The sequence below is a fragment of the Crocuta crocuta genome, unplaced genomic scaffold (genome assembly GCF_008692635.1).
Source record: "Crocuta crocuta isolate KB4526 unplaced genomic scaffold, BGI_CrCroc_1.0 scaffold175, whole genome shotgun sequence".
Classification (NCBI taxonomy): domain Eukaryota; kingdom Metazoa; phylum Chordata; class Mammalia; order Carnivora; family Hyaenidae; genus Crocuta; species Crocuta crocuta.
Genome location: NW_027530988.1, coordinates 55,705 through 77,694, shown reverse-complemented (window position 1 = coordinate 77,694; position 21,990 = coordinate 55,705). Strand labels below are relative to the sequence as shown.

The window sequence follows — 21,990 nt, the reverse complement described above, 5'->3', positions numbered from 1 at the left end:
GCCTGCATGCTTCAGCAGAGAATGGGGTACATCTGAGGGAGAAATCCAGGAAATGCAGATAATTGAAAGTTACATTAGTACTTGAAATAGTTTTTAGCTTTGGCTGTGTCTTTTTTGCAGCAATGACATTTCAGGAGACCGAAACTAGATCTGAGTTTGCCTTCTTTCCCAGCTTGGAATTCTTGGGTGTAATAAGTCCTGGATATACAACAGGTGATGACAGCATATTTCTTTTGTGGTAAGGCTTATGTTGAAATTGAGAAGCTTTGACATACATATGAATCTTTGAAAATTTCAACTTTGTGGCTTCATGGCCAGTTGCTAGGTTGCTACAAATTTAATTGATTAGAAAGTCAAAGCTGTTGAGAGGTAGCACAGTATAATACATATGCATGGATTCTAGAGTCAGACTGAGTTCAAACCAATCCTTTGTCACTTAAACAGCTATGTAACCTTGGCAAGTTTCTTCACATCTCAGTGTCTTAATATCTTAGAAGATGAGAATGATAGTGCCAGATACGAAAGAATCGTACTTCACTTTGAAGATCAGATAATAAATTTGTGGCCTTAGAACACTGCTTAAGCATATAGTGATTGCTCAGATAGATACTACTTATTTTTTTTAATGTTTTATTTATTTCTGAGAGAGAGAGACCACATGAGCAGAGGAGGGTCAGAGAGAGAGGGAGACACAGCATCCGAAACAGGCTCCAGGCTCTGAGCTGTCAGCATAGAGCCCGACGCGGGGCTCGAACCCACGAACCGTGAGATCATGATCTGAGCTGAAGTTGGACGCTTAACCGACTCAGCCATGCAGGCGCCCCATCAGATAGATACTACTTTAAAAAAAATTTTTTTTAATGTTTATTTATTATTGAGACAGAGACAGAATGCGAGCAGGAGAGGGTCAGAGAATGCCGGAGACACAGAGTCTTGAAGCAGGCTCTAGGCTCCTAGTTATCAGCATAGAGCCTGATGGGGGCTCAAACTCACAAACTCTGACATCATGACCTGAGTCGAAGTCGGACACTTAACCGACTGAGCCACCCAGGTGCCCCTAGGTATTAGCTGTTTTATCATCAAAGTCCATATGCATATTTATCTTAGACTATACTACCTGGCAGTTTCTGACATCTTTATCTCCAGCACATGAAGCCTAATTTAGTTCTAGAATTAGGCAAAGTATGGTAATAAGGACTATAGTATGTATCTCTATGTAATTGTTCCAATAACATTTTCTTTAGTTGTTTGATCTTGTTTTGGCACCAATTTGTTTATCATCCTATTTTTCATTTTGTCTTTTAGTTGGAGCAGATGATACTTAATGGTTCATTTAGCTCTTAACTGACTTAAAAATTTTAGATGTAGTGATTCCTATTAAGAGTGACTTGAGGGGCACCTGGGTGGCTCAGTTGGTTAAGCTTCCGACTTCGGCTCAGGTCAGATCTCACGGTTCATGGGTTCGAGCCCTGCATCAGGCTCTGCTGACAGCTCAGCCTAGAGCCTGTTTCAGATTCTGTGTCCCTCTCTCTCTGGCCCTCCCCCACTCATGCTCTGTCTCTCTGTCTCAAAAATACATAAACTATAAAAAAATTTAAAAAAAAAGAGTGACTTGAGGGGCTCCTGTGTGGCTTAGTCGGTTAAGCGTCCGACTTCGGCTCAGGTCATGATCTCATGGTTCGTGGGTTCGAGCCCCACATCAGGCTCTGTGCTGACAGCTATCTCAGAGCCTGGAGCCTGCTTCAGATTCTGTATCTCCCTCTCTCTGATGCTCCCCTGCTTATGCTGTCTCTCTCTCAGAAATAAAAAAAATAAAAAAGAGTGACTTGAAAAAAAGAAGTGACTTGATATCTTTATTTTTATAAATGTTTGCTAAAACATTTATTAAAATGGTTAGAGATAAATTTTGATGGCTGTTCCTCTCACTGCTTGGAGCCTTAGGTAGTGGGATTTTAGTCCATCATAAATGTAAACTGACTTGTCTTCACTCAGGGCACCATGGGGATGGGTTGGCTGTCCGTTAGTGTCTTCTGATTTTTGCGGAGTCAAACAATTTACAAAGCAGGTGGTGATTCTAAGTTAAGAAAATGTACCTGTGATTGAAAAATAAAACAAAACTAATAATAAAACATAAGGATATAGTTTATCAAGAATCCTTTGGCTGCAGTAGTATTTGAATACCACTGACCTCGGGCTATGAAAGAAAACGGTCTAGTAAATTGAGAGTTTCTGAAATGTTATACTCTGAAGTCATTCATGTTTACTTTTTAAGTTTAATCAGTTTTCTACTGATCAGTTTTCTACTGAGTGGTTGTTTACACATTTTAGGTTAGTATTAAAATGTCTTTTTTGGGGTGCCTGAGTGGCTCAGTCAGTTAAGCGTCTGACTTCGACTCACGTCATGATATCGCAGTTCATGAGTTCAGGCCCTACATCCAGCCCTTGCTAACAGCTCAGGAGCCTGGAGCCTGCTTCAGATTCTGTATTTCCCTCTCTCTCTGCCCCTCCCCTGCTCATGCTATGTCTCTGTCTCTCTCAACAATAAATAAACATTAAAAAAAATTTTTTAAAAGAAATACAAGAAAATTATAGTAAAATATTTCCTCTTATCATTTGTAGATTATTTGCTAGATTGTAAACTCCATGAAAGCAGGAAAACTTTCTTATCTGTAACACTTGGCCTAGAATAGATACTCAAAAATATGTGAAGTGAAACCTCCATTAGATTTTTTTTTTTAAGTTTCTGGAAAATGGCACCCTTTTTTTTTTTTTTTTAATTTTTTAATGTTTTATTTATTTCCAGGAGAGAGAGAGACACAGCATGAGCAGGGGAGGGTCAGAGAGAGAGGGAGTCACAGACTCTGAAACGGGCTCCAGGCTCTGAGCTGGCAGTCAGCACAGAGCCCGACGCGGGGCTCGAACCCACGAACCGCGAGATCATGACCTAAGCGAAAGTCGGACGCTTAACCAACTAAGCCACGCAGGCGCCCCAAAATGGCACCCTTTTTAATGGCATTTTGGCAAGACATTTATTGACATGTAATAATTGGGACTTGAATTTTGACTCTGATGAAAAATACACATATATAGGTACATTGTATACATAGATACACCTGGGTACCAATGAGTCTACTTAAACCTCTTAAATTTTTTTTTTTTAATGTTTTATTTATTTCTAGGAGAGAGGGAGAGAGACAGCGTGAGCAGGGGAGGGTCAGAGAGAGGGAGTCACAGACTGAAACAGGCTCCAGGCTCTGAGCTGGCTGTCAGCACAGAGCCGGACGCGGGGCTCGAACCCACGAACCGCGAGATCATGACCCAAGCGAAAGTCGGACGCTTAACCGACTAAGCCACCGAGGCGCCCCGAGTCTATTTAAACCTCTTAATACTTGAGGTGCCTGGCTGGCTCATCGTTCGGGCATGTCGCTCTTGATTTTGGTGTTGTGAGTTCAGGACCCAAGTTGGATGTAGAGATTACTTTGATTATGATGCTTGATCCTTTAAGAGTCCATGAAGAATGCTGCCAAAACAACCTAGGTATGTAAAGAATGATTATATAAGAGCTTCCTATAATTTACTTATTTATCTAATAGTTTATTTATTTTTAGAGAGAGAGAGAGAGAGAACCAGCTGGGAAGGGGCAGAGAAAGGGACAGAGGATCCAAACTGGGCTCTCTGCTGACGGTAGAGAGCCCAATGCAGGGCTTGAACTCATGAACCATAAGATCATGACCTGCGCTGAAGTGGGTCAAAGGCTTAACTGACTGAGCACCCAGGCACCCCAAAAACTTACTGATATTTAATAGGACATCTTTTATTGTGAGCATTTTATTTATAGCCTTAATTGGACTTTTAGAATTTGAAAACTATTTTTAGGTTAAGATTCTTCCAGGGGCTCCTGGGTGGCTCAGTTGATTAAGTGTTTGGCTTCAGCTCAGATCTTGATCTTGCAGTTTGAGTTCGACTCCACATTGGGCTCTGTGCTGACAGTTCAGAGCCTGGAGTCTCCTTCAGATTGTGTGTCTCCCCCTCTGTCTGCCTCTCCCATGCTCATGCTCTGTCTCTCTCTGTCTTTCAATAATAAATAAAAATGTTAAAAATTTTTTTAAAAAGATTAAGATTCTTCCATTAAAATGCATATAAGTATCAAATTAGTTTTAGAGTAGATCATACTAACATTCTAAGATTCAATAACGGGAAATGACTGTCTTCAAATTTTTAGAGAAACGTGGCATATAAATAGTATAGCTGATACTTACTTAGAATATCTACACAAGATCAATATCAAACTTTATGATAAAAAATCATTTTTGAGGGGCCCCTGGGTGGCTCAGTCAGTTAAATGTCCGACTTCGGCTCAGGTCATGATCTCATGGTTCATGGGTTCGAGCCTTGCATCGGGCTCTGTGCTGACAGCTAGCTCATAGCCTGAAGCCTGCTTCGGATTCTGTATCTCCCTCTCTCTCTAAGCCTCCCCTGCTCATGCTATCTTTCTCTCTTTCAGAAATAAAGAAAACATTAAAAAATTAAAAAAAAATATTTTTGAAACATGAAGATAACCTGTAATTAAATAGTATANTAAATGGAAACCAATTTGACAATAAACTATTTGTAAAAAAAAAAACAAATATATATATATTATAATCCAAAAAAAAAGTCTCATGGTTAAAAATAAATAAATAGTATAAATGATGTGTAAGCACAAATTGTACAATTTATCGAGATCCTTTTATTAGGAAGAGTGGATTAAAGATTTATAAATGAAAAGCAAAACTTTAAACCTATAGAAAAACAAGGAATATGATGATATTGGAATAGACATAAGCACAGAAAGGAAAGATTGATATATATTTGTGTACATTAAAATTCAGACTTAGGTTTGCATGCCATATAATCAACAAAGGACTCCATATAAATCTAAAAGTGATCAAAGGAAAATAATGAGTAATTCACACATGAGGATCTCTGAGTAGTCTGTCACCTGAAAAGATGCTTAATCTCAGTAGTAATCAAAGTGCACTTTAAAACATAGAGATGCCATTTTACTGCCATCATAAGGGCAAAAAATGAAAACAAGATTAAAAAATGACCCTTGAGCATATGTTGCTGAGTCTGAAGCAGTGTGCTCTCATCTTTGCTGGTGCTAGTGAAATTTATTTGAAGTTCATCTATACATGAATCCAGCCTCTGGGTATTATGTTCTATAGGGATTCTTGGCATGAGTATTCAAGGAGACATGTACAGAAAGTTTTTTGAAGTGTTTTTAATTGTATAAACCTGGAAGGAATGTCTATTAGAAGAAATGATAAATTGTGGTAAATTTTTAGTATTTGGCTGTTAAAATGAATTAGTACAAGGTATGTATATTAACTTGACTACACCTCAAAAACAGTTAATAAAATGGCAAAGCGATACGTGCTATAATAAGGTTTAGTGGTTTTAGGACATGCAAATGAAGATTGATCTTTAGCATGCATGAGAATGATAAATACCAAAATCTGTATTATCAAATACCAATATTTATTTACCTCTGGAGAGGTAGGAGGAAAATGGACAGACTTCAGTTATATTTGTAATATGTTACTTCATTAAAAAGAATCAAATTTGAGAAAGATTTCAGTTTATTAAAGCTGCATGATGGTCATTCACATTTTTTGTATGTTTGATACTTAACAATAAAAACCAGTATTTTAAAAAGCTCTTCTTGGTGGATGGGTCTTTGTATCTCAGCCTTGATTGATTTCAGTAATCTCATCCTCAGAAGCACTCTGGAAAAGAGCCAGTGAAGGCAATAGAGGGTTTGCCATAACAGAAGAGGACACAATGCCACTAAGAAGCAGGTTAGTTCACTTCCTTGTGTTCCAGATTACTGGGATACTAAATCTTTGTAGCCTCCTGCCCCCTTTTATTCTGTCTGGCAAAATGTGTTAGCAAAAAAAACCAAAAACAAACAAAACACACACACACACAATGTGTATGTTATTCCTATAGGCTTTTAGCCAAATGGGTTGGAAATTTGAAACTGATTTTAGAAGGAAAATTGTGTGGGGAACACTAAAGTTTGGGGAATCAGTGGTCTTGATGAAGTAGGAAGAGATCATGTTGCAGTACAGAGGTAAGTTAGGTCACAAAGTTAAGTGCTGGTTGAATTTGAATGCTTTGTGTTTTTTAACTTTAAATTAGATTCTACCTTTTTGTTCTATATTTGGCAAAGTTAAAATCAGAAAATGTATAAAAGGCTCAGATCTGCAAAATAGATGTTAGAATTTACACAGACATCCACTTTTGTATGAATCCAATTTGTAACACTAGAATTAAGTTACCACTCTAAACTCTCAGAAGACATTTTAGGAAATGTATGCAAAGGCCAAGATGACCCTTTCTGATTACTGTGAACAAGTTACAAGTCGACAGAAAACTCACCAAAAGTCATGTGATTAGGATAGGTTTTTGTATGAAGAAGAAAGGGTTAGTATTAGAGATTTACAACCCATAAAGGGGTTTTACAGGGCTTTGGTGTCAGGTGGCTGGGGTCACGTTATGTAGACAGGTGCAAAAGACAGCTTTAAGGCTTGTATTCTCAGGACCCCTCAAGCATTCTTGAGCTTAGTTTCTAATATGAATTCCAATCGACTCCTATAGATTGAGCAGAAAAACACAGGTTACACAGAACAGAAATTGATAGGTGACATAATCAGGGTAAAATGGGCATAAATATTTAAACAGTTAAAAGTAGGTCCAGGAGCGCACACAGGCAGATCACCTCAAAAAAGCTGTGACACCTGATCCTCTCGCTTCACTTCAGGCGCTGTCATGAATGTTTGAAGCACAGATTATGAACCAAGGAGAAGTTCTGTTCTTAAATGTATACAGAGGATGTGTAAAAGCTAGAAAGATGATATACACATCGTTCTATAATGGCAGATCTAGAACGTGGAGGTGATAGCTATCCAGTTACGGGAATCACATTTCCGGGACTTTTTCCTACTTAGCAAGTTTGTGCTGCCCAGCTGGTCCTCCCCAAGTGCTCTAGGACAAACCCCTGTGTACTCAGAGGCCCTGTTAGCTTCTCAACTGCCCCTCGCCTCCTCCTTCCTCTTAAATCGGGAGACTATGACCTCAACTGTTACACCCAGGATAGCTAGGATGTTACTCTTCTGCCAGTTGAGGGCAGTGAAGGGCATTCAATGACCGCATCCATGGGGCTCCGTAGCGGAGAACCTAGACCACACTCCGTGCGATTCGCACCCTCACAGCGCCTGGTGAGCGCCTGCGCAGAGAACACATGTCCAAGTCCGGGTACTACAGCGTGACCCGTCCCAGGATCCTGAGCGGCCGAAGCCCTGTGCTCATACCGGCAGGCTCCGGGGCACCCCACGCACGCGCACGCGCTCTCAGACGTAGTGAAGACGCAGGGCGAGTCTTCGCTAGTGTAGTTGTGGAACTGTGGCGGCAACGGCGTTTTCCCGCGCTTTTTGTGGGCGCGTCGGGTTAGTTATTTTATTTATACTACTGTTGTTACTGTTTTCTCTATAGAGCACAGAAAGCAGGCCAATAACTCCAGAGTGACGTTTCCGTGAGTCCAGTTCTCAAAAACTTGGCCCTCGGTAACTTGGACAACTCACTAAATTGGCCCTTTATTTACCCGAGTCAGGGAAAATTTGAAATTAGCTGCACCCCTTGGTTTGCCTGAGGAGGCTCTCAGCTTTAAAACGTCCCAGCCTTTTCTGCTTCCCCTATGCCTGTTAGCCTTGTTGGAGATAATATAAGCCTTATAACCCCGGCTCCAAAGTGCCATTTACTTTTGGAGACTACCTCAGCGGGCACTTTTGAGGTAAAGGTGTCAGAACGTCCTCCTCGACCCTTGTGACTGAGGCAACATTCTTGACAGAATTTGTTGGTTGAGAGATGTGAATATTTTTCCTTGGTGTATAATGGATGTGTCACAATTATTTCATAACAGTATATAATTTTGATATATCCAGAATATTGCTGTCCAGTTTGGGTTAGTAAAACAGCAGTGAGAGTGGACGCTATATTGAAGAGTAACTTAAAAGCATTTTTTTAGTTTTACATTTTTTTAAAAATTGCAAGTATAGCCTTCAATAGTATTTATATTAATAGGTGAATTGTTTGATGATAAAGCAGCTTTCATATAGCTGTTCAGGTTTCATAATGGTCATTTGCTTGGACGAATTAAATGATTTTCCATTTAATACCATCAGATTACCACTGGTTTTTTAGTTAAGGCAATACAGGTGAAGAATCTGAGAAATCAATGTATTATGATAAACCTAAAAATAAAACTTAAACACTTTGAAATCAGTGCTTGGACTTATGTCGGCCATGTGAGAAGTGATACTAAAATATTCTGGCAGACTATGGATAGGTAATTTGGCTTTTTTATTCAGGTATTGAGGAATGGCTAAGGGTGTAATTAACTTTTATTTGTACTTTGTAAATGTTTAAAAGCTTTATTTTCCATGTACGTATTTGGCTTTAGTAAGATTTGGACCACTTGTGTCTAATTTTTTTCTTAAAATTTTTTTTTCATGGGCTTTCTAGAGGTTGACACAAAGGAACACAGTTAATATTGTTGAGTGACTGAAATCAATGTAATATATTGATAGTTACAAAAACAATAAAATACATTATTTTATCATAATAAAATGAAAACATGCTCTGTTTATTTATTATTTGTTTCATTTTCTACAAGTTGACTTCTTTGACCTTTTCATTTACCCCTTATTAGGATTCTTTTCAGCCTCTGGAGACCTCACTTTCTGTTATGTCTTTGTGTGAAGACATGCTGCTTTGTAATTATCGCAAGTGTCGTCTCAAACTCTCTGGTTATGCATGGGTCACTGCCTGCTCTCACATCTTCTGTGATCAGCATGGCAGTGGTGAGTTTAGTCGTTCACCAGCTATCTGCCCTGCCTGCAACAGTACCCTTTCTGGAAAGCTAGACATCGTCCGCACAGAACTCAGTCCATCAGAGGAGTATAAAGCCATGGTATTGGCAGGACTTCGACCAGAGATTGTGTTGGACATTAGCTCCCGTGCACTGGCCTTCTGGACATATCAGGTTAGTGCTTAGGCTAGTTTTTCTGGAGAGCGTGATTTGAGGTATGTGGAAGCTTCTAATATTTTTCCTTCACTGTGTTTGTATTATTTTTTATGAATATGTAGAGAACTTTCTTTTTAATAAATACTGTTTTCAAAAGTAATGTGTTTAGGGGCGTCTGGGTGGCTCAGTCAGTTAAGCGTCCGACTTTGGCTAAGGTCATGATTTACTCGTTTGTTCATTTGAGCCCCGTGTCAGCTCTGTGCTGACAGCTGGGAGCCTCAAACCTGCTTCAGATTCTATGTCTCCCTCTCTCTCTGCCCCTCCCCTGCTCATGCTCTCTTTCTGTCTTTCTCAAAAATAAACATTTAAAAAAAATTTTTTAAGTAATATGTTTATTTTTGGAAATATAAAGGGAAGAAAATAAAAAATCACCCATAGTTCCATAACTCAGAGATCATTGTTGATATTTTTCTTTGTGTATTACTGGACTTTTTTGTGCATAAATATATGTTATATATATATATAAATACATATTTTGTCCAAAAGTAGGATAAAATATCAGTTAAAATTGACAGTGTATTATGACTACTACAAATGTTAGTATTTTTAAATTCACCATTTTTATAATAATTTTAATAGCTATATTGTATCATAAATTATTTCCAAGTTATAAAAAATGTGATGAGCATTCTTCTCAAATACACATATTTAATTATTTGCTAATATTAAATTCCTAAAAGTGGATGAATACATTTCAAAGTTTTGGAAGTTTAAGTTTTAAAAAATTTTATTTTTAAGTAATCTCTCTGCTCAACATGGGACGTAAACTCACAACCCCCAGATCAAGAGTTGCATGCTCTACCAACTGAACCAGCCAGGTGCCCTGCAAATTGCGGTATTTTTGTTTTGTTTTGTTTTTACAATGTTTTATTTATTTCTAGGAGAGAGAGAGAGACAGCATGAGCAGGGGAGGGTCAGAGAGAGAGGGAGTCACAGACTGAAACAGGCTCCAGGCTCCGAGCTGGCAGTCAGCACAGAGCCCGACGCGGGGCTCGAACCCACGAACCGCGAGATCATGACCTAAGCGAAAGTCGGACGCTTAACCGACTAAGCCACACAAATTGCAGTATTTTAAAATTGTCCTCCAGTTAGGCCATATCATTTTGTGTCACTTAAGTGTATGAGGGTGCTTGGTTCTTCATACCCAATGAATAAAGTAGAATCTTGTTTAAATATGCATTTCTTAGATACCTTTTAAAAGGCTGAAAACATCATCTTGTATTTTTTCATGTAGTTTTCCTGTATGAATTACTTGCTGTAGTTTGCTTATTTCAGTTTCTGTAGGTTTTTTTCCCTATTGATTGTAAGAATTCTTTCTTTCTTTTTTTTTTTAATGTTTATTCATCTTTGAGAGAGAGAGAGACATTGCATGAGCGGGGGAGGGGTAGAGATCTAGGCAGACACAGTACCTGAAGCAGGCTTCCTCTGTGAGCTGTTATTAGCAAAGAGCCTGACATGGGGCTTGAACTCACAAACTGAGATCATGACCTGAGCTGAAGTCAGAAGCCCAACTAACTGAGCCACCCAGCCATGCTGAGATTTCTCTATATATACTTAACTCAGGTGTTGCAAGATATTTTCTTTTTCGTTTATCTTTTATTAGTCTTGTGGGGTTTTTTGACATAATAGAAATGTATCATAATTTTTTTCTAGTTTATTAAAACCACTGTGATGAACATCCTTACTATCAAGTTCACATTATTAACTCATGATTTTTGGCTTTGGTACCTCTTAGAAAGACTTTCCTGTGGAGAACTTTTATTTATTTATTTATTTAGTTATTATTTATTAAATGTTGTATTTATTTCTGAGAGAGAGAGAGAGAGAGAGAGACAGCATGAGCAGGGGAGGGTCAGAGAGAGAGGGAGATACAGAGTCTGAAACAGGCTCCAGGCTCTGAGCTAGCTGTCAGCACAGAGCCCGATGGGCTCGAACCCACGAACTGTGAGATCATAACCCGAGCCGAAGTTGGACACTTAACCAACTTAGCCACCCAGGCACCCCGAACTATATGTTAAAGTGGCTTCCTATTTGGGGCATACTATTGATTGAACATGAATATGTGTTATTGTTTTCATTTTTTCAGATATGGTGGAAACCAGTGAATGAGTTAGTTAAGGTAGCCAGAAATAATTTTTATTTCCTATTTAGTTATTCAAATATTTTCAGGAAACATTTATATTTCATGCACCTTCTTAGGTGCTGAGTATACAGCAATGAATAAAATATATAAGTTTCAAGGAAGCTATGGTTTAGTGGTGATAAAGATTTTTTTAAAAACCCAGACATTTAGAATATATTTGTAATGTGTACCTTGTAAGGAAAATACAGAGTCCTGTGGGTCTACATAGAAGGGACTGGTAACCAGACTTGGAGTTACATCACACTATATTGAATGGGCAGATTAAAAAAAAAAATTTTAAAGGTGAGTACTCATATTTCATTTTTGTTAGTATTTAAAGGATAGTGCATCTAGCGATAAGCTAAGATTTGTGTCTGTATATAATAGTTGTATATGTGTAACAAATTTAAGGGCTTAATCAACAAATTTAGTGGCTTAAAACAACGTATGTTTATTCTCTCAGTTTGTATAGATCAAGAGTTCAGGCATAGACTCTGCTTAGGTTCTCAAAACTATAATGAAAATGTTGACAGGGACTGCAATCTCATCAGCTCAGGAAAGATCTGCTTCCAGGCTCATGCTGGCAGCATTTACTTCCTAGTGGAATGTGAAACTGAGGGCCTTATTTTTGTTGTTGTTTTTTTATGTCTTTATTTTATTTTTGAGAGACAGAGAAAGAGAGTGAGCAAGGGAGGGGCAGAGAGGGAGACACAGAATCTGAATGAAGCAGGCTCCAGGCTCTGAGATGTCAGCACAGATCCCGACACGGGGTTCGAACCCACAGACTGTGAGATCATGAGCTGAGCCAACGTCAGATGCCTTGTTGTTATTTTTTTAAGTGACTTTATATTTAAAGCAGTTTTAGGTTTATAGCAAAATTAAGAGGAAGGTGCAAAGATTTCCCATGTATCTTTTGTCTCCCATACATGTGTAGTCTCCCATTATCAACATCTGCCACTGGGATGGTACATTTGTTCCAACTGATGGACCTACATTGATAAGTCACTATCATGCAAAGTCCAGAGTTTATATTAGGGTTCTCCCTGTGCTATACATTCTGTGAATTTAGACAACTGTATAATGATATGTATCCATCATAATAATATCATCCAGAGTAGTTTTACTGCTCTAAAAGTCCTCTGTGCACTGTCTATTTATCCCTCCTTTCCCCTAACACCTGGCAAGCACTGATCTTTTTACTATTTCCATAGTTTTGCCTTTTTCAGACTGTCACATATTTGGAATCATACAGTTTGTACTTGTTTTAATTGGCTTCTTTAACTTAGTAATATGCATTTAAGTTTCCTTTGTTTGTTCATGGCTTGATAGTTCATATCCTTTTAATGTTAATATTATGTTGTTAGATGTACCACAGTTTATTTATCCATTCACTTACTGAAAGTTGCTTCCAAGTTTTGGTAATAATGAATACAGCTGCTATAAACATTTGTGTGCAAGACATGTTTTCAGTTCCTTTGGATAAATACCAAAGAACATGATTTCTGGATTATATCATAAGAGTATGTTTGGTTTTATAAGAAACTGCCAATCTGCCTTCCAAAATGGCTGTAACATAACATTTTGTATTTCTGCCAGCAGTGAAGGAGAGTTGCTTTTGCTCCATATCCTGCTAGTATTTGGAGTTATAAGTGTTCTGGATTTGGGCCATTCTAATAGGGGTGTAGTGGTATCTCTCATTGTTTTAATTTGCATTTCCCTGATGACATGATATGGGATATCTTTTCATATGCTCATTTTACATCTGTATATCTTTGGTGAAAACCTACTAAGGTTTATGACTGATTATTTAAATTGGATTATTTGTTTTATTGTTAAGTTCTAAGAGTTCTTTGTATGTTTTGGAAGACAGACTTTTATCAGATACGGGTTTTTTTTTTAACTTTTTAATGTTTATTTTTGACAGACAAAGAGAAGCATGAGCAGGGAAGAGGAGAGAGAGAGGGAGATACAGAATCCAAATCAGGTTCCAGGCTCTGAGCTGTCAGCACAGAACCTGATACGGGGCCTGAACTCACAAACTGTGATATCATGACCTGAGCCAAAATTGGGGGCTTAACAGACTGTACCACTTACGTGCCCCAGATATGGTTCTTTTTAAATATTTATATTTATTTTTGAGAGAGAGTATGAGCAGGGGAGGGGCAGAGAGAGAGGGAGACAAGAGGATCTGAAGCGGGCTCGAGCTTAAGAACCATGAGATCAAGAAGATGTGGTTTATCTATACGATGGAATACTACATGGCAATGGGAAAAAATGAAATCTGGCCATGTGTAGCAACATGGATGGATCTTGAGGGTGTTATGCTGAGCAAAATAAGTCAGGCAGAAAAGGACAAATATCATATGTTTGCATGTATAGGAGGATTAGGAGGAACTTAATGGAGGACCATGGGGGAGAAGAAGAGGGGAAATAGTGGGAGGAAAAAGGGGGAGAGGCAAATCATGAGAGACTCTTGAATGCTGAGAAAAACTGAGGACTGATGGATTGGGGGGGAGGGGGGATGGGCATGGAGAGGGGCACTTGTGGGGATGAGCACTGGGTGTTACATGGAAACCAACTTGACAATAAACTATTTGTAAAAAAAAAGGAAGGTATTTTATTAAGAAAAAAGAACCATGAGATCATGACCTGAGCTGAAGTCTGATGCTTAACTGACAGCCACCCAGGTGCCCCCAGATGTCTTTTACAAATATTTCTCAGTCTGTGGTTTGTCTTTTCATTCTCTTGACATTGTCGTTTGCACAGCAGAAAATTTTAACTTTAATGAAGTCTAGCTTATTAGTTCTTTAATAGATTGTGCCTTTTGCTGTTGCATCTAAAAAGTCACCATTAAACTTAAGATCATTTTCATTTTCTCCTCTGTTATCTTATAGGAATATATTATGTTTACATTAGTTCTCCGATCCATTTTGAGTTAATTTTTGTGAAGGTTGTGTATAGTTTTATGTTTAAATTCATTGTGACCTCAGTATTTTGCCAGCTGTTGCCCAAAGGCTGTGCTCAGTTACTTGGCCTTAGCCTTTGCAACATGGCTACTTGCTTTTACAAGCCAGCAAGAGAGTGTGCTACTAAGGCCAACTTTATTAAAGTCTTATGTAGCAGCATCCTGTCATTTTTCCTGTATGTAGTCATAGTTTCTGTCTATATTGTAGGGGAGGATCTAAGTACAATAAGGCAGGAGGGATCATTGGAGGCTGTCTTATAATCTTTTCTTTGCACTATGGATTACTTGAAATATGAAATTTATATTTCTTTTTTTTTAATGTTTTTTATTTCTAGGAGAGAGAGAGAGAGACAGTGTGAGCAGGGGAGGGTCAGAGAGAGAGGGAGTCACAGACTGAAACAGGCTCCAGGCTCTGAGCTGGCAGTCAGCACAGAGCCCGATGCAGGGCTCGAACCCACGAACCGCGAGATCATGACCTAAGCGAAAGTCAGACGCTTAACCGACTAAGCCACCCAGGCGCCCCGAAATTTATATTTCTTAAAGACTTTAAGACTACATGTCACTTTTTGGGGTTAGACAAATATTTCTTTTGTTGGTATAATGGTAGCAGTTTGACAGTATTCCTCTAGTTTTTACTATGCATTTAGTGACATCCTGTATTATTTTCTATTCCAGTTGTACATCTAGATTCCTTCTTAACCTGGTTCTAAATGTTAAAATTAATAACATTCTGGTATAAATCTTTTTTTTGTTTGTTTGTGAAAAGTTTTATAGTATATAACTTTGTACTTTATTACCTTAAAAATCTCTTTTTCTCTCTCTTGGGACAGGTACATCAGGAGCGTCTCTATCAAGAATACAATTTCAGCAAGGCTGAGGGCCATCTGAAACAGATGGAGAAGATATATACTCAGCAAATACAGAGTAAGGGTATAGAATTGACTTCAATGAAGGGGGAAGTCACCTCCATGAAGAAAGTGCTAGAAGAATAGAAGAAAAAGTTCAGTGACATCTCTGAGAAACTTATGGAGCGAAATCGTCAGTATCAAAAGCTCCAAGGCCTGTATGATAGCCTTAGGCTGCGGAACATCACTATTGCTAACCAAGAAAGTACCCTTGAACCATCCATGATTGCACAATCTGGTGTTTTTGGCTTTTCATTAGGTAAGAAAGGACATATAATATCCAATAACTATTCTTTAAATCTTTCACATTATGTTTTGCACAGTTCCAGGAAGTCAGTGGGGATTCCAAAGGCCTAGAGTGGTAGTAGGCTCTTCATCCAGGTTCTGCATCCAGTCTCAACATGTACATCTTTGCTTTTATCTATTTTTATTTGCTTGTGGTTAAGTTACATCTTCATCATAGAGAGTAAATCTCTTCAAAATAAGTTTGAAAATCGATAATTTAAGTGAAAAACTATTTCCTTGCCGTGATAATAATATTAGCTGCCAGTTTCTGATTCCTTACAAAGTACTAGTACTTTTATAATTTTACATGTATTCATTTTATTTTTAAAACTTTATGAAGTAGTTATTATCCCTATTTTACAGATGAGAAAACTGAGGCACAGAAAGTTTAAGTAAATTAGTCAAGGTTATGGAACTATTTTCAGAGTCTACTCAACCATTTCCTATCCTCAAGAAGTCCATGTTTCATTTTCTTTCACAGGCCTATACTGATTGTTCAGTTCTTAAGTTATTGTTGGTTTGCTTTAGTGTCTTTACTCATCAAATATTTAACAAACATACTTCATGTGCTAGTTTGCTACACATAATTCTAGGCAACAAGAATTTAAAGATTATGCAGATAGGATTCCTGCCTTCTGAAAGTACACAATCTAGGAAGATACCAGTTCTTTTCTGCTTGTTAGGTCCCTTGGCAGATGCAGTGAAACTCCAGTCTCTTCCTGAGTTCTCCCCTTTACACTATTCTTGATATAACAGAATTTAATAAATTTTTGCTATGCCATTAGTATAAATTATTTTTGGAATGTAAAAAAGTGAAGTTTCCTGGGTTTCATTTTGAATTACAGGCTGAGGAAAAAGATTTAGTGGGGGAAGAGATCTAGAAAAGGCAGGAAGTAAGATGAAAAATCTCAGAAATAAGAATTGAAACAGAAACAAATTTTTGCTTAAATTTAAGTTGATCATAATTATAATTTAGTCAATTAAAATGTTATTGTATATTAACATTGTAGATATTTTTCCTTTTTTTAAAAAAAAATTTTTTTAATGTTTTATTTACGTCTGAGAGAGAGGGAGAGAGAGACAGAGTGAGCAGGGGAGGGTCAGAGAGAGAGGGAGACACAGAATCAGAAGCAGGCTCCAGGCTCTGAGCTAGCTGTCAGCACAGAGCCCGATGCGGGGCTTGAACCCACAAACCATGAGATCATGACCTGAGCTGAAGTCGGATGCTTAACCGACTGAATCACCCGGGCGCCCCTGTAGATATTTTTCCTTATTACGATCCACATTTATTTTGATTTCTTTATATTCACCTTTTCTGTCCTGTTCCACTGTTTATGCACACTTACCTTTTTACTTTTACCTCTTTTTACAGCTGTTGGCTTGAAGCAGGTATACAGTCAGCATTCTCTTTTAGTTACATATTCCCTTTAAAATTTGTAGAAGCCAAAGAATGGTTCAGTGGAAATTGTTAAATGTTTATTTAATCAGATCTACTGTGTGATTTTTCTTAGTGTTCTTCTAATCTTGGACCATGAGTATGTGCCAGTTTTTTATCCTTGCCATATATTTTCTATAGTGTTTATGGCAATCTTAAAAAATAAATTAATCTAGAGGCTCCTGGGTGGAGCCAGTTAAGCATTTTGACTCTTGATTTTGGCTCCAGTCATAATCTCATGGTTGTGAGACTGAGCCCTGCATTGGGCTCTGCAGTGGGTGAGGATGTGGGGCTCGAACCCACGAATCGCGGAATCATGACCTGAGCCGAAGTCGGACGCCCAACCGACTGAGCCACCCAGGCGCCCCGACAAAAGGTTTTATACACATACACACACACAAAATTCTTTTGGAGTAGATTACATAGGTAAAGAATAAAATTATGAATTGTAAATTCTGACTTTTCTAAAAATATACTTCATTGTGTCAGATTACTTTTGATGATGAGGTCATAAGTATCGAAAAGTGCATCACAACAGAAGCTATAGTATATACTGTGGTTGGGGGAGGAACTGGGAGCTATCATAGCCCTTTTCTTTATCCAGTATTAAGTTTATATTTTATTGTCTCATAGGATTTGTGTTCTGTTCAAATGTTTATTAAATGAATTTTGTCTTTTTGTTCCTAAAGATCTATAAACAAATGGATGCTTAAGTTTTTTCTTTATTTTTTTCCTAGGGAACAACTCCAAGTTTCCTTTGGACGGTACACCAGTTCGAAATCGGGGTGGTGGAGATGGAGATTTTCAGTTCAGACCATTTTTTGTGGGTTCTCCCACAGCTCCTGAACCCAGCAACAGCTTTTTTAGTTTTGCCTCCCCAAGTCGTGAAGTAGAGCAGCAGCAAATCTCTAGCAGGGCCTTTAAAGTGAAAAGAATTTAGCTCATTTTACAGAACGTTTCTCTGTTCACTATCAGTGGTCTCTTTTAGCAAATTATCTTTATTCTAGTTAGGGTAGGAGTCCCCATCCTCTGTGCTATTACATTTTTATGAGAAACTAAATGTCTATAGGAATGACTTTAGAGCCTGGTTTCTTTTTCTGTTTCCATTATTTAAGGGATGAGCATTATATTAAACTCAATTTTATTGTGAACTGTTTTCACAAGCAATGAAAAGGGTACAATATTATTGAGTGTTTTGTAGATCACCATTTGTTTTCCGTTTGGGTTATATCTGACTGGACTACATGTTTATGTATATGTATGTAAGCACCTGTGGTATATGTCTACATGTCACTCTGGGTTCTGGTATTTATGCATATATTTATGTATTTGACCTTGTATTAATTTGTTTGTGGAGGTGTGCTAATGTCAGTGAATGAGAGTACAATTTGATACATGTATGTCAAGTCTTATTATTTCTTTTTAAAATGACTCACATTGATAAAGTTATTTTGTAAAGTTGATTTTTGGCATTCATTTTAAAATGAAATTACTCTTTAACTGTTTTGCCAGCAGTTGCCTTGGGCCTATTTAGGAATGCACTCTTACACAGAAAACTTAAACAATATGTTACTGATCTCAAGAGATTATATGAATTAAAATACTTATTAAAGATTTATTCCTTGTTTTCCTTTATTAAATAGCGTTTCTGACCACTGTCACAGATTACTTATTTAAAATGTGGAGCCAAGAGGCACCTGGTTGGCTCAGTTAAGCTTCCTGCTTTGGCTCAGGTCATGATCTCATGGTGCGTGGGTTTGAGCCCCGCATTGGGGGCTCTATGTTAACAGCTCAGAGCCTGGAGCCCGCTTTGGATTCTGTGTCTCCCTCTCTCTGTCCCTCTCCTGCTCACGCTCCGTCTCTCAAAAATTAATAGATGTTAATTTAAAAAAATAAAAAATGTGGAGCCAAGAAAGAAATTTGAAGGACACTTTCAATTACCTTACATCCCCTTTAGGTGTGACTTGAAAGCATACTGGTTGCAGAGGCAGAACATCTGGGTTTTAATTGTTTTTTTCCCTCATACATTGGTGGTGAGTTTGAATTTAAACTTTCTGGGAATTTGTTTCTACATCTGTAAAATGAAGGACTGAATTAAATTATCTTGTAGGCCTTTTCTACCTCTTAAATTTTATTATTTTTATTGGTTTGGGAGGAATTACAATGGGATTACCCAAAATGCCAATCCCATTGTTGTGTGAGTAATAAAGTTGTACTGAAAGCATTTGAAGATGTTTTTATATTTAGTTATAGAAAGGCAAGTAAATACCCTGGCTTTACATAATTGGACAGCAAGCAAGTAACGTTTTCTTCCTTAGTAGTTTAGAATATAACCTCAAAAATTTTTTTATTCTATTCCAAAGTTAATATGGCATCTGAGAAAGAGGATGGAAAATCCTGACTTAAAAGTTTTAAAAACCCTCTCCATATTTCATAACTGTTAACATGGATTTTATAAATTATGTTACAAAGTATTTTTTTTTCCTTAAGCAGTTTTAAATTTTGTTGGAAAATGGTTTGGGGAAATAATTTTATGTATTTCATGATTTCTGCCTTGAACCTTTGCTTTTGTTAGGTTCACAGGATCAGTTTGAAATACAAATAAGCTGGAGCACCTGGATGACTTAGTCCGTTAAGCAACCGACTTCGGCTCAGGTCATGATCTCACAGTTTGTGGGTTTGAGCCCCGCAACAGGCTCTGTGCTGACTGCCAGCTCAGAACCTGGAGCCTGTTTCAGATTCTGTGTCTCCCTCTCTCTCTGACCCTCCCCTGCTCATGCTGCCTCTCTCTCAGTAATAAATAAAACATTTAAAAAATGTTTTAAAAGAGATACAAATAAGCTATAATTAAAAAGTAGACTTTATTAGGACTATTACACGCTACTTTAAAAAGCTACCGAAGAGTTTACTATGTTCACATGGCACGAAGGTACAAAAAAGTATAGAGTGAGATCCCTTTCACTCCTGTTCCCCAGTCACTTCACTTTTCTTAAAGCCGCTGTTGTCAGTGTCTGGTGTCTCTTTCAGAGATAGTCTATGTAGAAGCAACTAATATTTTATTTAGAAATTGTGTTTACCAGGGCGCCTGGGTGGCTGTATTGGTTAAGTGGCCGACTTTAGCTCAGGTCATGATCTCATGGTTTGTGGGTTTGACCCCGAGTCCAGCTGTGTGTTGACAGCCTGGAGCCTGCTTCAGATTCTCCTTGTCTCTCTGCCCCTCCCCCACTCACGCTCCTCTCTGTCTCTTTCAAAACTGAATAAATGTTAAATGTTAAATAAATAAACATAAAAATTATGTTTATTTCTGGGGTGCGTCGGTAGTTCAGTCAATTAAGCATCTGACTCGATTTTGACTCCGGTCAGGATCTCATGGTTCCTGAGTTTGAGCTCCACATCTGGCTCGTCGCTAATGCCTTGCAATTCTCTCTCCCTCTCTGCACCTCCCCCACCTCAAAAATAAATAAATATTTAAAAAAACTTTAAAAATTATGTTTGTCTTTAAGTAGATAGTACATGTACATAATCCAAAAGTGTACACAGCAAAAGAATTTTGTTTGCCCACTGACCACTCTTGGTCCCCATTTCCCTTTACAGAGATAGTCATGGTTTCTTATGTATTCTAGATATAGTCTGACAATATATTGGCATTGGAATTAAGAATGTTACAGCTTTCATGATACCATCTTGAGCATAGTGGGCTTATTAGGATAGTGTGTTCAAATGATAAAATCCCACTCAGAAAATAAGTTTGGAAAATAGACAAATTTCCTTCAAAATTTTAAACTTACAACACAGACTGAACACTGTCTTATCCTGTCCTTTTTTTGGCAGGGGAAAGTGTATTACAATCTTGGTATACGTAGAAAGATAGAGAACAGAAGTGCCTGGGTGTTTCTGTTGAATGTCAGACATTGGCTCGTGTCATGAACTTGCAGTTTGTTGAGTTTGAGTCCCACATCACCAGCTGTTGTTAGCCAGTCAGTGGGGAGCCAGCTTCAGATCCTCTGTCCCCACTCTATCTGCCCATCTTCTGCTGGTGCTGTCCCTCCAAATAAATAAATAAGAAAGAAATGGAACAAAAATATACATGCAATTAAGCTGAGAGTAGTTTGTTTCCAGGATTTGGGAAAGAAACAAGTTTATGAACTCAAAAGTGATTATACAGCATCTCCTTTGAGCTACAGGCATCGGGTTAAGTTGGTCCGGCCTGGTGCCTTTCCTTGAAAACCAACTCCTAATTACCCTTCACACCCTCCTCGCCCTCCTTGCAGACACCATGCTCTAGTTCCTGCTTGGATTTACTTTTGGCAGTGTGGTTGGAATATATATGGCTCAGAATTACGACATATCAAACCTGGCTAAAAAACTTGAAGAAATTTTAAAAGAACTTGGAAGACCAGAAGAAACCCTCTAGTTCATGAGGTAGACTCCAGCCCTGACTTCTGGATTTACTGATTCTGCTGTTCATAAGGGCCTCCTTGCCATGTGAACCAAAAACTTTTGTTTTAAATTCCAGCTTCAGGCATTTTTCTCTCTTCTAGACGCTGCATTGCCTTAAAGCACAAATGGGGCCACAAGTTAAGAAGTACCCTTTTCTGGGGCACCTGGGTGGCTCAGTCCGTTAAGCACCCGGCTTCGCCTCAGGTCATGATCCCATGGTCTGTGGGTTCCAGCCTGTGTCAGGCTCTGTGCTGACAGCTCAGAGCCTGGAACCAGCTTTGGATTCTTTGCCTCCCTCTCTCTCTGACCCTCCCCCACTCATGCTCTGTCTCTCTCTCAAAAGTAAGTAAACATTAAAAAAAAAAAACAAAAACACCCATTTCCAACATCATCACCTCTGCTTTTCCTCCTTTCAGCCACTTGGGGTGCCCTAAGACTGGAGATACGGTGCAGATTAGTAAATGTGACCTTTAGTAGTTTCTTCTTTATTCTTTGGGATTTCTACTACCATTTTCTTGTTTTTAAAGGATGACTGTTGTTTAGCTGATCAGTTATAAAGCTGATTTCACAGCTTAGCATAATGAATGTTTATACATTTGGTACTAAATGATGTTTTTTCAAACTAATTAAAATTAATGTCCAGAAGCCAGTTACTCCTAAATTATCCAGCTGTTGTCAGGTAGATCCGTGCTTGCTAATTTAACCAGTAAG

General features: G+C 38.2%; 1 protein-coding gene and 1 non-coding gene across 2 annotated transcripts; both read left to right on the top strand.

Annotated features, from left to right (window-relative positions):
- Positions 1–1,907: 1,907 nt before the first annotated feature.
- LOC144236809 (small nucleolar RNA SNORA79) lies at positions 1,908–2,055 on the top strand. The gene has a single exon (XR_013336658.1). It is a non-coding gene; the product is annotated as a small nucleolar RNA SNORA79 (small nucleolar RNA).
- Positions 2,056–7,444: 5,389 nt separating this feature from the next.
- Positions 7,445–18,457, top strand: CCNB1IP1 (cyclin B1 interacting protein 1). The gene is given in 4 exon segments (XM_077770302.1): positions 7,445–7,490; positions 8,753–9,085; positions 15,045–15,378; positions 17,577–18,457. Coding segments are annotated over 3 exon segments (834 nt in total). The 5' UTR covers positions 7,445–7,490; positions 8,753–8,788; the 3' UTR covers positions 17,780–18,457.
- Positions 18,458–21,990: the final 3,533 nt, after the last annotated feature.